General features: G+C 43.1%; 1 protein-coding gene across 2 annotated transcripts; it reads right to left on the bottom strand.

Moving 5' to 3' along the window:
- Window positions 1–543: 543 nt before the first annotated feature.
- PRRC1 (proline rich coiled-coil 1) lies at window positions 544–15,305 on the bottom strand. Of its 2 annotated transcripts, XM_072141667.1 has the most exons (9): window positions 15,095–15,305; window positions 14,298–14,422; window positions 12,478–12,882; window positions 8,574–8,719; window positions 7,705–7,807; window positions 6,473–6,636; window positions 4,888–4,991; window positions 4,557–4,659; window positions 544–1,382 (listed from the first exon to the last, which is right to left on the bottom strand). In XM_072141667.1, exons 2-9 carry the CDS (start codon window positions 14,404–14,406, stop codon window positions 1,173–1,175), a joined length of 1,344 nt encoding a protein of 447 aa, XP_071997768.1. In that variant the 5' UTR covers window positions 14,407–14,422; window positions 15,095–15,305; the 3' UTR covers window positions 544–1,172. The 2 variants fall into 2 exon arrangements, with proteins under 2 accessions (XP_071997768.1, XP_071997778.1); XM_072141677.1 differs by lacking the exon at window positions 12,478–12,882 and having other exon boundaries at window positions 15,095–15,303.
- Between the last annotated feature and the right edge of the window lie 772 nt (window positions 15,306–16,077).

Here is a 16,077-nt window from a genome sequence, read left to right as displayed (position 1 = left end):
AATCCCTCAGGACTGAAAGGAATGACGATCCATACAAGATAAGCCCCTGGGGACTAAAATAGAGGGATCTGTCCAAGATAACCTGCTGGTGGTAAATAGAGTCTTGTGTTATCAATTAGCGGAAGGGTACATTTTCAGGCTACATGTACCGTATATACTTTTTTAACAATCTTTATACAATCTTTAACTTGTGTTGCACTTCTATTTAGAATTCTGCAAGGTCCCTGTCATTTTACCTAAGGGTTCATGCACACTAACGTATGGGGGCGTATATCCGGTAGCAAATACGTCCCCTATAGTGGTCTATGGCGCCTGGGCTCGGTAGGGTGAACACAAAGTGTGCTCACCGTACCGTTCCCGCAAACAAGATAAAGCGTTCTTTATCTTTGGCCATAAGAACGGGGGTGCGGCTCTATTTTCTATGCTCGCTTCTCCTTCTCTCCAGCACACATGATATGTGCCTGTACGGCTACGGCCAAGGGGCACACGTTAGTGTGCATGAGCCCTAACTCTGGATAAATAAATTGACAACAAGGCATTGTCATCCCATTAGTTCAATGGATGTTCACTACTATTTGGAAACACCTTTTTCTATTCATTCATACATTTATAGGAGGAATGACAAGGAAATTCTAAGAGAATGGTTATAGAACGGGAAGCACTATTCTTTATATTTTCTATGCACTTCTAATGATTAAGAAGACAAATGGACAATTAAGGTGCAATTTTACCCAATGTATAATCCTTGCCATTTGATCGACACAAAATGAACACACAGATATTCTGTATTATATACACTGACATACATAGAAATTAAAGCTTAGCAATGGAGTAAATATAAGAAACAAACAAGTTATTTCATGAAGTATCTCTTTAAGAATGTATAGGCAGTATATACTGTATAATCCTCTGTTCAGAAGCCTAGCCTACTACATAGCTTCCTCTATAGCAGCTGAAAATAGCTATTACGGTAGAGGCAGGCATTTCCAGATCTTTATCTCTATAACAAATGTTTTAACCTCTTGATTGTACAAAAATGTGATATCTCAATATAAAGGGATTGTGCAGCTTTGCGTGTTTCCTTTTAACAATAGAAAACTATTCTTCCATGTTGTTTGGTCTAAGTTTGGTATCTGAAAAACACAATTATATAAAAAAAAAATGTTTTGCTTTCAAAGAATTCTTGGTGGGAGACGCTGCTTATACATTCCTGCAAGAGCTTTGGCTGTGCTGTAAATCATCTGCTTGCGGGACATGCCCGTGAAGGCCACGTGCCAATCAGTCCTGCTGATATGGGGTAAACTTCTCTCCAGCACTTCGCCAACGGTTACTGACAGGCCAGACCACCGCAGGTTGTAGTCTTGTGGGGTCAGATTTTGTGCCTATAAAGTAAAGGGAATGAAAGTAACATGTTATTTAGCACTGTACCCATTTAAAATTTCAGAAAAAAACAAGACATGTATTAATTGAGGATGCAAGTTGTCATATATTGAGAGCTGGAATCCAAAGAAAATGTAGTAATGGTTAACACACTGAAAAGTAATATGAACAATGGAGGAAATGTATCAATCTACACCAGAAAACTGCACATAAAATTATGTGTGCCGCATTTACTGAAGGTTTTAGACCAGTTTCAGGCTGTTTTCTTATTGCTACAAAAAAGGAGCATGTTCATCGGTAAAAGGGGTGTGTCTGCACGGCAAAAAAATTAATATATTGGCGCAGCAAACTAGACCAATTAATAGGAAAGGAAAAGTACTACTCGCCAGTCTTGTACTGGTATACAGATTAATCATCCAGCTTCAGACACAGTGATAAATCTGGTGCAGTTCTACTCTGCACTGGTCTACATTGATACATCTCCCCCAACATGCCTCGAAATGAATGATAAAAATGAACAAGAAACTGTTATCCTCACTTTGTCGGCCGACAGTACATTCTGCATGATCCAGACAAAGGTCCACATTTATCAAAAACAGTGCAAACTGAGCTAGGTGCAGATTGCCCGTGTAGTGTGCGCCAGATTAATGGATTGTGTCCCACATTCTCCACGAATCTGGCCCCCCTGCTCGATAGAGTGCACCAACTTTTTGTTGGGTGCACCTTTAACATTGAGCGTGAAACACTGCATGATGTGTCGTGGACATTTTATAAATACAAGTATAAGCATATAGCACCGAAAAGAACAAAGCCAGACAAAAAACTGGTGCAGGGGCTTTAATAAATGTGGGCTAAAGTCTTGTAGAAATCCTAGAGAGAACTTAGGAAATAATCTTTGATATATGGCCAGGGAATGAAACTTATCAAAGGGTAGGATTCCTAAAAAGAGCACAACAGGGAGGATCCTGCTCCAGCCAGTAGTCTTACAGACAGACACAAGACACTGAGGAGAACAAGGTCTGTGGCTGAACTCCTGGAACACAGAAAGCTCTACTGTTTTTTGAAGTGGTTTCCAATGTATATTGCCTATTGCTGCTGCCAAAATAAACTTAAATACCTTAATATACAAATTTCTTTCAGTGGCTACAAGGGACGTTCCGGCATTGGTGGAAGCTTTGCTAAGGATACAGAGGAGCTACTGCGCTTGCGTATTAAGGTATTTAAGTTTATTTTGCCAGAAGCAGAAAGTTTAAGCCAAAAACAGGATGCAGCAATAGGCTTTTTGCATTAGAAACTACTTCAAAAAGTAGTTTCCCAACGGGTATATTTCCTTTATTAAGTGCAACTTAGGGAATAATTTATAAACCTGCAACAATCCCTTTATCCACAGGATCACATTGTGATTGATGTGTCCTACGGCTGGGATCACATAAATGGTAATCCTGTTCGTGCTAATGGGTGGAGAAGCAACCAAGCATGTACCCTGCGCCACTTCACTCCATTCTATACGAGTGCTGGAGATGGCCAAGAACTGTTCGAGATTATAGTGGCACAACATCAGTGAATCTAGCAGCTTGATCGGTCTGCCGCTCCACCCAATAGTGAGAACAGGATCCCGATCTCCACATCGTAAAGGTCCCAGCAGTTCGACCCTCCTTGATTACTTTGTTACAACTTATAAACCCGGGACAACCCCTTTAAGAACAAATATCATTGATGGAAAAGGTGAGAATATTTTTTTTATTGTGTGGGGCATTATGTGTATTTAGTGTTTCTTTATCACAATTGTGTGTTTCCTCACACAGTACTTTGAATTAGTAATTAAGTAAACTAAAGAGAAAAATCTGTAAAATTTCCATGTTGTGAACCCAATCCTCCTTATAAAAAATCCTTATAATTAACAGTGATTATCCCACAGTTATAGTCCAAAAACAGCTCTATGGATCTGGATACTGGCATCATTTTAATGCTATAATTAAAAGTAAATATACCACCAAGATAAGGCATGACAAGCCAGGGACACCAAGGCCTCTTTCACACGAACATGAAGGACCGATATCCAGTCCCCATAGAAGCCTATGGCACCTGGCCGCAGTTAGGTGAGCACAACATGTGTCTCTGTACTGTCCAAGGTAAAAAGATAGAGCGTGCTCCATCTTTTCCTGTGATAATGGCTGCACCCCTTGCACTCATCCCCCCGCTTCACCAGCCGAATGTGTGCTACGCCAGGTTCCAGCCTAGGCATATCACAAGTTCGTGTGAAAGGAACCTTACTCATAGATCCAGGCACCATGACTGTGGTAATCTTCTTTTATTTGTTATACATGGCCTCCTGGAAGGAGGTTGTGGATAACAACTATAAAAAGAAACCACAATCACAGTGCCTGGACCTACAAGTAAGTGTCCCTGGTTTATCATACTAGGTGTTGGAGGAAGATTTCCTTTACAAGCAAAAGGATCAAGCTGAGATGAAATTCAGTATGTCAATCTTCATCCTCATCCTCATCTCCCCCACCACCGAGGAGAGTTGTAAAGCTCTCGCACACATCAGACAATAGGACTGTCCCCCAAAACCAGTGTGCTCAGCTGACAATCATCTAATGTGTATGGTAAGCAGAACTTCAAAATAATGTAGAGACTGAACTTTTTTAGTGTTTAGTGGGACATCTCTTCTATTATCATGTAACCAGAAAGTTCTCAGCATAAAGTAATATTATGGTATAATTTGGTATAAAGGTATATTAAGGCTACATTCACACTGCCGTTGCCCACCCGTACCATAGCGGGCAACGGCAGTGCACGGGGAGAGGAGGAGGAGGTGAGCGCAGCTCACCCCCGCCCCTCTCCATAGGAAGTAATGGGGCACGGCGCCGCATTACGGCAAAAGATAGGACAGGTCCTATCTTTTTCCGGGTACGGAGCGGTACCGTGCGCCCATTGACGTGTATGGAGGACGTATATCGGCCGTATATACGTCCTCCATACGTTAGTGTGAATGTAGCCTAAGTGTGAGATGACTTCTGCCTCTATCCCACCCAGCCAGTCTGCTACAAAGTTACTCCAGGGACTGTCAACAGGTTTTGTTTCGGGTTTTTACCGATTTACCAGTCTATGGCACGCCACCTGGCTGTGTGCAATGTCACAGAACATAGAATGACAAACAATATCTGAAATACCTGTTGTACGTATTCTAAAGGCACCGGCGTGGCTTGTGTGAAGGCTTCTAAACGTATCCCATGGATTGGGTCATCAACAATTATACAGCCAATGTCAAACCACCTAAAATAAAAATATGGATTTGTAACCTCCACAGTGACATACACAGAAAACTCATTCTTGTACACAAATAAGCACAGGATTAGGATTGCCACTTATAACTGCAATATCCATGACAAATGCCTATATGTGACTGATGCCATACAAAAGAACATGGACAGCACTTTTTTCCCCTTTAAATGGTGAACATCAGCAAAGTCATGTTATTCTGCCTATATATCCAGTGCTTACTTGTCTGGCAGAAGCTCAGCAATGAAATTTTCCACTGACACAGCAGGCTGCTTCTCATGGATCACTCCGCTCCGGCGCAGGCTATCAATCCTTTCCTGAGCTCCCTGCAGACAACAGGTATTATTAGTTAAGGTACTGGAACAATACTTGAAAACTCATACTGTTGTTTTTTTATTCATGAATAGATTATACAGAAGCCAATTACCATTATAAAAAATATTTGACACTTAAACCCGTTCATGACTGCCATACAGCTACTATACTTATTTGTACATGCACCACGCAGATAGCACGTAGCTATACATCATGACAGTGTCAAATTTTATATGGTCATATCTCCTGAACAATACCATCTAGAAACAGAACTCTCCATTTTAATATAATATTGTGTTTCTAGGTGAAACAGAATCAGAGATATACACTTTTAAATTTCCTGATTTTCGGGGGACAATAATCTGATTGCGGCTCTGAACATTGGTGCCCAAGTCCATTTCTCCCTAATTGATAGAGAAGAGGCTGTGGATGCATCCTGCTTCTTCATTGAATGTATATTTTTGCAGTATGCTATCCATTGTGTCACTGGTCCCAAGTATGGTTTTATGCACATGGTTGTGGTTTCTACAGCCACGTGGGTGAGTCGCCTGCCTGAAGCACTTATTTTAGGGTAGCTACTATTCATGCCCAAGATTTCAGCTGAGGCAGATCTTTTCTAGTCAATTGATGCATGAGTGGACCATACATACCAGCGACATAGGGTCCATTTTTTGACACTTTACTACTTGTACAACTAACAAGGTCTTTGCACACCGGAAAGAAGCGTGACCAAAGTGGTGTCAAAAATTATGCCAATGTGTGAAAATTCTGGTGAATTTTTCTGGCAAAAAAATTAATTTTTATACAAAAAAAAAAAAAAACCAGGTGCAAACTTAGAATAGACAGTCTGAAACTTAAGGAGATTTATTATTAAGCACGTTACAGTTCTAAGCCTCATGCAGACGGCTGTGTGCTCACCCGGGCCATAACCCAGGTGAACACTCCTCACCCCTCCCCTCTCCATAGAAAACCAGGCTTAGTCACAGTTCGGCGAGACATGTTTTTATCGCACTGTGAACCGGTGCCATAGACCTTTTCCGCGTGATACAGCTGAAAATTGTGCATTTTAGGGCTACTTTTACAGTGTCTAACCTTTAGATACTCAAAATTTATGATCTCAAACAGTGTAAGAACAGACAAGCGTGTCTGCTAAAAATGTGTACATGTGGTGTTCATTTGCAGTGCGTATTCTGTTTTTTTCACATCTGCAAAAGGAAGCAGACTCCATATGGATACCTTCCTTTGCTGCTCCATTTATTTCTATGGAGATCGGTGGTTAGCTTATGAGAAAAAAAAAATGCATGATGCAATTTTTTTTATTACAGTCCACGCATCCGTTAAAAAGCAAGGACATATAAAAAGACCCACTGAAAACCGTCAGAAACGGATAGCACGGGGACGTAAAAAAAACCACCCATCTGAATGAGCCCTTAATACTTTAATTCCACATCTTTCTCTGTAAGCCTATATAAAGTAACATAAGTTACTGTACCTTCAGACCGGCAGCATAGCCAATCGGCTGCGGAGCAATGTTTGACTGCCCATCTTCTCCGGTTACAAGCGCCATGCCAAAAACTTCTTGAAAAGCATCTCGTACAGCAGAAACCTTCACTTCTTTCTTTGACGTTACCACTAGGTCAAGCTCTCCTCCAGATCCTAAACAAATAAAAGACACATGAATAAAACCTTAAAAGGGCTCACAGGCTGGTGCATTATGCAGCAGACCCATCGCTGAAACCCGCCAGGTAATCATTTACCTGGCACTAGCAAATTATTGCAGGGTACGGTAGGATCGGTTATTTTTAGACCCTTGGGGGGGGTCTAAAAAAAAAAAAAAAAAAAAAGTTGTAAAAGTAGAAAAAAAAAAAAAAAGTAAATAAAACTTCAAAATCACCCCCTTTTCCCTAGAACCGATATAAAAAGCTCAATAAAATCATAAACATGTTAGGTATCGCCATATCCCAAATGTCCCAAACAGTTATTTGCGACGGTGAACCCAGTATCGAAAATGCCACTTTCACCATTTTGTAACGCATAAATAAATTTAATAAAAAGTGATCAGAAGGTCATACAGTCCCCAAAAGGGTAGCAACATAAACGTCATCACGAAAAAGTTGTGTTATTTATTTATTTATTTTTTTTTTTTTACAAAAGTTTAACATTTTTTAAAATGTATTAAAATATAACAACATCTATACAAATTTCGGATATCGGCTTGTAGTGACTGAAGGAATAAAGGAGATGTGTCATTTTGAGTGCACAGTGAAAGCTGTAAAGACCAAGCCCACAAAAAATGGCACAAATGCGTTTTTTTCATACAGTTTCATCGCATTTAGAATTTTTTTCCAGCTTCCCAGTAACCGGTATGGAATATGAAATGCTGTCACTAGGAAGTAAAATTTGTTAGGCAGAAAACAAGGCCTCGTACAGCTCTGTGAACGGAAGAATAAAAAGCTATGGATTTTTAAAGCCTGGGAGTAGAAAATGAAAATGCAAAAAAATTGAAATAATCTGGCCCCAAATTGGTTAAGATCAAATTTTATTAGTTTTAAAGGACATTTTCCACCAGGATTGAGGATTGTAAACCAAGCACATTGACATTGTGGTGTGTGCTCCCTCTGGCCGGATTATGCTCTTTAAAAAGGCTTTAAAAATTATGCAAATGAGTCTGAGCGGCTCCAATAAAACCTATGGAGTGGATTTTGTCATTTCTTTTTTACTCACTGATATATGGCGCCATCCCAGGGTCCAATGTAGTGATCACACTCTCCACAGAGTGTTTGGTTTTATCCAGTACAGACTTCACCACTGGATTCCCAGCGACCCCCTAAAAAAAAAATGGAAGTGTTTAATTACAATTTATAGAAAAGCAATAACCATCCTAAGATCGAGAGATATTTATCTATTTAGGTCATGTGGTTGTGGACAGGGGAACGGCACCAGTGGAGAGAGAGTGAGTGAGTGAGTGAGTGAGTGTGAGTGAGTGTGAGTGAGTGAGTGTGAGTGAGTGTGAGTGAGTGTGAGTGAGTGAGTGTGAGTGAGTGTGAGTGAGTGTGAGTGAGTGTGAGTGAGTGAGTGTGAGTGAGTGTGAGTGAGTGTGAGTGAGCGAGTGAGTGTGAGTGAGTGAGTGAGTGTGAGTGAGTGAGTGTGAGTGAGTGAGTGTGAGTGAGTGAGTGTGAGTGAGTGAGTGTGAGTGAGTGAGTGTGAGTGAGTGAGTGTGAGTGAGTGTGAGTGAGTGAGTGTGAGTGAGTGAGTGTGAGTGAGTGAGTGTGAGTGAGTGTGAGTGAGTGAGTGAGTGTGAGTGAGTGTGTGAGTGAGTGTGTGGTGTTCCTGCCCTGTGCCTGCCTGTAGCAAAAAACTACAGACCTGCCGTAGTTGGATAACAAACATGAATATAATATAACAATCTATGAGTAAGTGTCCCTGGTTCATCCATGCTTTATTTACACAGTAAGTACTGTATTTAGTGGTAGGTCTGTGAAGCCAATAGTTAAAGTGGATAAGAAATGATTAGGGAAAACAGCCTTTAACAATGGTGCAGAAAAAAAAGTTATTGGATAATGTTATAAAATACATAAGCCCATGTGTCTTACCTTAATAAAGCCCCAGATTCCTCCGGCAGGCGGCTCATTATGTGCGGCAAGCACCCTAGGATCTTCAGGCTCCTCTGGAAATGTAATGGAAGAGCCAGATACACCAGGGACCACAGGAGCAACCTGGGTAACAGGATTTGATAAAACTATAAAATAAAAGATAAAACACCAATTACATTAAAGCATTCCTGATCTATAATACACCAGGTCCTGGATTTCACATTACTTCTTAACTACCTCTACATTGCGCCGTCCTTCTGTTATTTCTATTAGAAATATATGAATAAACTGACAAAAGGGAAGAAGTGTCAGGAGAGGTGACAGGTGTTCATGTATTAGGTGATACATGTAACCTAAAATAGACTTCATTAATATGGCAGATGATAATAGCATTGTTAGTAGTACACTTTATTAAAGGGAACCTACCACCACAAATCTACCTATAAAGGTAGATTGGGTGGTAGGTGGATCAATGGGACGTGAGGATAGCCCTTTTAAGGGCTAATCCTCACGTCCCTGCACTTTTTTAATAACTTTAATTTGATATTTATTCAAATTTACTTATGCGGCTACCGGGGCGTGGAGAAGCCGCATATGAGATTACACGAGGCGGCTACTCCACGCCCCGGTAGCCACTTTACCCCTCCTACTCACCCATCTTCGGCGCGCAGCTCCGCGTAGCTGCGCGCCCTCGTCCGGCGATCCTGCCGTCTGCGCATGCGCAGAAGAGCAGGCCCGCGCCTGTTTCGGAGTTGTGACCGCGCAGGCGCGGACCTGCTCTTCTGCGCATGCGCAGACGGCAGGATCGCCGGACGAGGGCGCGCAGCTACGCGGAGCTGCGCGCCGAAGATGGGTGAGTAGGAGGGGTAAAGTGGCTACCGGGGCGTGGAGTAGCCGCCTCGTGTAATCTCATATGCGGCTACTCCACGCCCCGGTAGCCGCATAAGTAAATTTGAATAAATATCAAATTAAAGTTATTAAAAAAGTGCAGGGACGTGAGGATTAGCCCTTAAAAGGGCTATCCTCACGTCCCATTGATCCACCTACCACCCAATCTACCTTTATAGGTAGATTTGTGGTGGTAGGTGCCCTTTAAGGAAAATAATTAATTTTCTTCCTGCACAGAACTGAATTATCAAATGGAAGAATGCCATGTAGGTGTGTAAGGAGTTATGCTGTAGCCTCCTCTCCTTATCAGTAGTTGTGTATGACCTCAGAACAGCTTTCCTTTACTGCCCACCAGAGGTCTAGCTAACGCCTCTACAAGCGTCTATGATGCATGTAGAGGCTGATTTACTCCTCCAAAAAATTCATCAAGCGTATAAATACGGCTTGGTGATTTTCTTGTTTAGGGACTGGCTGATGACTCAGAGCGGTGCCAGCGCTCACTGCGATCGGATTGCAGTGTGTGCCGTCAGCAGAGCCCCCTGCCAGGCCTGCTTGCGCCAGAAAGAAGGTCATGTGACCGGAGCTTAGGTCACATGACGTGCAACAGCGGCCGCAGGGAGTAGCTCCGCCCATCCCCATGGCTGTGTGTGATCATGCACACAGTGCCATCAGCAGGATCGCACTGTCTATGAGACAGCCCGATCCTTTACTGTGACAGGGGGCCAATATTATCAATCCCCTGTCACCCTACCCTTGTTTACAGTGAAAGGCTGCAGGGAGAATGCTATATACAATCCCTCTGCAGGTCTCTCTATACAGATCACTGATAACAGTCATCCAATGGGTTGTTATCATTAGATCACGGCTATCTGTGATCTATATATAAGAAAAGCAGGGTACACATATATAATGTGTTCTTTGCTAAATTTGCCCCTGTAAAAAAATAAAAAATAAAATCACCCCAATTTCCCTAGAACTGATTTAAAACTTAATAAGCCGTAAAAATCCCAAACATATTAAGCAACACCGGGTCACAAAATGCCCCGGTCTATTAAGATATAAAAACGGTTATTCCTGGTGGTGAACTGCATAACAGATAATAGCACACAAATGTGTGAAATGCCACTTTTACACCATCTTACATCACATAAAATTTTTTATAAAAATTTAACCAACAGGCTGTACAGTCCTCAAAATGGCAGCATTGAAAACATCATCTTGTCTAGCAAAAAATTACATTTTACACATTTCCGTACAACAAAGTATGAAAAAGTTATTAGCGTCAGAAGATGGCGAAATACACCGTACATGAAAAGGTCTAGATTTTTGAGGGTGGAGAGCGAAAAATGAATTTAAAAAAATGCCCTTCTGGCAAATGCCCTTCTGGCAAAATGCCCTTCTGGCAAAATGCCCTTCTGGCAAAATGTTAGTGCAACCTCTCATAACAAACAGGAAAAAAATAAGGTACAATAGATTTCTATAATAAAGGTGAGCACAAACATAAACTTCAAACTTTTTTTTTTTTTGTTTCAGAAAACAGTAGTGAAATGTTTAGATACGCTTTAAAGGAAACCTACCACCACAAATCTACCTATAAAGGTAGATTGGGTGGTAGGTGAATCAATGGGACGTGAGGATAGCCCTTTTAAGGGCTAATCCTCACGTCCCCGCACTGTTTTGTAAACTTTTATTACCCTAATATGTTAATTTACTTATGCGGCTACTGGGGCGTGGAGTAGCCGCATCTGAGGTTACACGAGGCGGCTACTCCACGCCCCGGTAGCCACATTACCCCTCCTACTCACCATGTTCGGCGCGCAGCTGCTCGTAGCTGCGCGCCCTCGTCAGACGATCCTGCCGTCTGCGCATGCGCAGAACAGCAGGCCCGCGTCTGTGCAGCCCCGGCTTCAGAGCAGTGACCGCGCAGGCGCGGGCCTGCTGTTCCGCGCATGCGCAGGCGGCAGGATCGTCGGACGAGGGCGCGCAGCTACGAGCAGCTGCGCGCCGAACATGGTGAGTAGGAGGGGTAATGTGGCTACCGGGGCGTGGAGTAGCCGCCTCGTGTAACCTCAGATGCGGCTACTCCACGCCCCAGTAGCCGCATAAGTAAATTAACATATTAGGGTAATAAAAGTTTACAAAACAGTGCGGGGACGTGAGGATTAGCCCTTAAAAGGGCTATCCTCACGTCCCATTGATCCACCTACCACCCGATCTACCTTTATAGGTAGATTTGTGGTGGTAGGTGCCCTTTAAATATTTACTACTGGAAAACATGGAGAACGTAAAATCTCTAAAAAGGATGCTAACCTCTCTTCTTATATCATGTATACACAGGCAGGATATACTAGCATGGAGAGAGATGAATTCTCCAGCTGCATTCAGTTATTTAGCGCCATTTTTAGCTTTGCCACATATTACTTAGTGTTGCTGATGTCTGACAGCACCTGATCCTGGTACATTAGGGAATAAAGTTATTATCACACAGGTTACTCAAAGACATCAAGGCAGGGCTATGTAATAGAAAGAAAACAAGACCAGGATAAGATATTAAATCACCATTTTTTAGTACAGGCAGTCCCCTACTTAAGGACACCCGACTTACAGGCGACCCCTAGTTACAGAGGGACCCCTCTGCCTGTATCAAAATTGTATGATGAATATATTTTTAAAGTTTTACTGTCTGGGCGCTTAAAAAAAAAAGTATTCCTAATGTAAATATATACAGGAAACTCAAGCAGGTGCTTAAACCCCCCCACCCCCACCCAAATTCACTTGCAGAATACGGACTGCTATAAAATGAAACTTGTTTACCCCCAGCAGGTCCAGCCAGGCCAGAGCTGGGAATATAGAACTACAATGATAATAGTTTTTCCATAACTTTAAGACCATCCCCCATGTTCATATACTCTGCTTTCACTAAATTACAACAGCAATAACACATGCCAGAAAGAGGTTTTCTATGTATCAACCCAATAGAACAAAGTAAGAATACAAAACATTCCAAAGACACAACCTGAGACAGGGGGTGCAGAATACGAAGGCATCAACGGTGTCTGTGGTGCTCGCCCCGCATGACCCTTTGTAATATCATAGGTGGAGGCCATAGAAAATCCTGTGACTGGAGGACCCATAGGTGGTGCAGATAAGACGACCGGTGGTGCAGGAGTGGAGCTGAGTGGAGGAGGAGGAAAAGACATAGGGGAAGACAGGGATGGCAATGGACTGCTGAAACCTGCGGGTGCTGAGGTGTGAAGAGGAGGCAGCAACCCCCCTGAGGCCAGAGGTGGAGGTGTAAATGGTAGAGGAACTGACGTTCTCATTGGAGGAATGGTTGAAGTGGGAAGAGGAGAAGAGAAAGTAGGAGGAGAATAAGATTGGGCTGAGGGGATTGTCGGAGCAGCCAATGGACTTGACAAAACTGTGAATAAAAAAAACAGAACACATCAATGGTTAAATGGCCTTTGTCTTCCATCACAACAAGCAAACCCTAAACAGAGACATATGTGAATTTAACGGGATACTTGTATGACATTTTCAGAAAAGACATAAAACCTAAGGCTGGAGTTGAGCATTTATTTTATGAGTCTAATATAGCAGTGTTCCCCAACCACCGGTCCATGGCCCAAGACCGGGCCATGGAACACCTGGTTCCAGGCCGCGCTGGACCTCTGTAAAAACAAACAAAAGAAAATATACTCACCTTCCCCGTTCCCCTGCAGCAGTCTTCTCTCCCATTACTTAATTTCCATGTAAATGCACTGTTCTATTGACGGTGAGCTAAGAGAAGACTGCTGCAGGGGAACAAGGAAGGTGAGTATTTTTTTGTTTTTAGTTCAGCTGGGAAAGTAGAGAGTGGGGGGGGGCTTCTTCGGGAAATTGGACAATATAAGCTAGACACACAGGGAGTTTTATGGGGCATGCAAACTTACATTTTTGGCTATGAAACAGAGACCAGACTGTATCCCCCCACCTACTGGTCCCTGGAGAAAATATATGTTTACAGCCGGTCCCTGGGCAAAAAAAAAGGTTGGGGACCACTGTAATATAGGACTTGACATCCTGTCCCAATATTTTGCAGAGTGTGGTAAATATCAGAGAGCAGACAACTGTTGTATGTGTGATACAGTAATCACTAAAAATGGTCTAATGTGAGGTTATGGCATATGTATGACAAAAGGGAAAGGAGTATCTGTATTATTGTACACATTGGGGGATTTATGAAGCTGTCTACACCTGATTTATTAGGGTATTTTTACTTGGCTAAATTTTAGTTGGAAAATCTGCAGCAAATTCAGAACAAATTGCTCAAAATATAGGACAGACCACTTCTTTTTTTTAGCAAGCGGACAATCCCCCCATGGAAATAAGAAATAATAATTATTTACATAGCGCACACAGATTACGCAGCGCTGCACAGGGCTTGCCAAATCAGTCCCTGTCCCCAATGGGGCTCACAATCTAATCAACTTACCAGTATGTTTTGGTGTGAGGGAGGAAACCAGAGGACCTGGAGGAAACCCATGCAAACACGGAGAGAATGTACAAATTCTTTGCAGATATTGACCCTGGGAGTTGAACCCAGGTCCCTAGCGCTACAAGACTGTAATGCTAACCACTAAGCCACCGTGAAAGGCCAAGTGCAACAACCTTTACTGCCTCCGAATGTAAACGCGAATGTTTTCATTCACTTAGAGAAGACTAAAAATACAGTTACCACATAGGAAGCTGACAACCTCTTACACGTTCTGTATAGTGTGCAGAGAACCCCCACATTAAGATACAGGGAGTGAATATTTGCAGTACAGGCACATCACAGGGGTGCAGGGTTACTACCTGGTGGAATTGGGGTGGTGATGGCTGTAGTAGCTGGGTGCGACATCCCCAGGGTGCTGGGAGGAGGGGTGCCAGGAGGAGTTGTCTCAATGCCGCTCTCTTCCATCATTTTCTGGGATGGGGCACTGCAGGTAGAAACGGATCAGAACCAGGACTCTTACATACACACATTGTACATTTATCGCATAGCGTACACAGCACTACATTTTTGTTACGTCAGGCACTTATGAGGCTTCTTTTTGGGGTCAAAAGCCGATCTTAAAAGCTGCAGACCTAATATGACCTTCATTAGCTCTGTGTGCACTGCACAACATCTAAACATCGTGTATTGTGCAGATTTACATACACAGAGTTATAATATATATCAATAATGTCTAACTCATTCCTTTATATATAAAATATTATACTATAATAAATACTATTGTGACACATTCCCTTTAAGAGTGCATCCTTAAGGGAATTAAAGAGATGGCCCTACAGGTCACATGACCTTCCTGAGTGCATCTGATTTGCTGGCAGGGTACAGAACAGCTGACTGCTGTGACTACCGAGTGCCCGGCCTTAAAGGGGTTGTCCACACTGCTGCCCGTGTCTTCCTCTGATTGTCTCCAGCATCTGTGACACCGGCAGTGACATGCCTGGCACTACAGTGCAGGACTACATCTCCCAGCATGCCTTGCACCCATCCCCCGGGTCCCCTGTACAATGGAGATGAGGCTTGTGTCATAGAGATAAGCGACAGCTCCTGAATGTGTAGCCGGGGGGAGATTCCTGCAGCACATGTCGCGCCTCCTCACCTGTGCACCGCCGCTCAGCTCCGTGTAGCTCCGCCGCACTGGTAGTGTTGTTGCAGCCGGTTACCCAGGCCGGCGTGTAATATGTCCGCCGCTCTGCTGCTGACGGTAGCGCTGCCACGTAACCCGGACTAGGCGGAGAGTGAGCTGCACAGAGGGCGGGGCCACAGACTGGGATCCCGGGAGCCGGCTGGGGGAGGCGTGGCCTCACTGAGGGAAAGGGCGGGGTCTAACTATAGGGGGGGGGGGCGTCATGGCTGCGGCCGAGGAGTGCGGCCTGTGGTTATACCCAATAGAGGGATTCACATCACTACTACACAGGCAACGTAATCATCCAAACCTGACCCCAGAAACGTATAAGCATCCAAATACCACCTATCCAAGTGTAATCGTTAATAAATGATCCCATCATAAGATTATCATCCATACCCGACTGTAGTGCTATGGTGTAATCATCACTACCCGACCCCATAATAGTGTAATCATCAATACCGGACCCCTATAATAGTGTATTCATCAATACCCGACCCCCATAATAGTGTAATCATCAATACCCGACCCCATAATAGTGTAATCATCAATATCTGACCCCTATAATAGTGTAATCATCAGTACCCGACCCCCATAATAGTGTAATCATCAATACCCGACCCCTATAATAGTGTAATCATCCATACCCGACCCCATCATAGTGTAATCATCCATACCCGACCCCATAATAGTGTAATCATCCATACCCGACCCCATAATAGTGTAATCATCAATACCCGACCCCCATAATAGTGTAATCATCAATACCCGACCCCCATAATAGTGTAATCATCCATACCCGACCCCATAATAGTGTAATCATCCATACCCGACCCCATAATAGTGTAATCATCAATACCCGACCCCCATAATAGTGTAATCATCAATACCCGACCCCCATAATAGTGTAATCATCAATACCCAGACAGGAACAAATCCATCAAATCTTCCTGCAG

Source organism: Engystomops pustulosus, chromosome 1 (assembly GCF_040894005.1).
Source record: "Engystomops pustulosus chromosome 1, aEngPut4.maternal, whole genome shotgun sequence".
NCBI classification, from domain to species: domain Eukaryota; kingdom Metazoa; phylum Chordata; class Amphibia; order Anura; family Leptodactylidae; genus Engystomops; species Engystomops pustulosus.
Note: the sequence above shows the minus strand (reverse complement) of the source record. Positions and strands in the feature narration are given on the sequence as shown.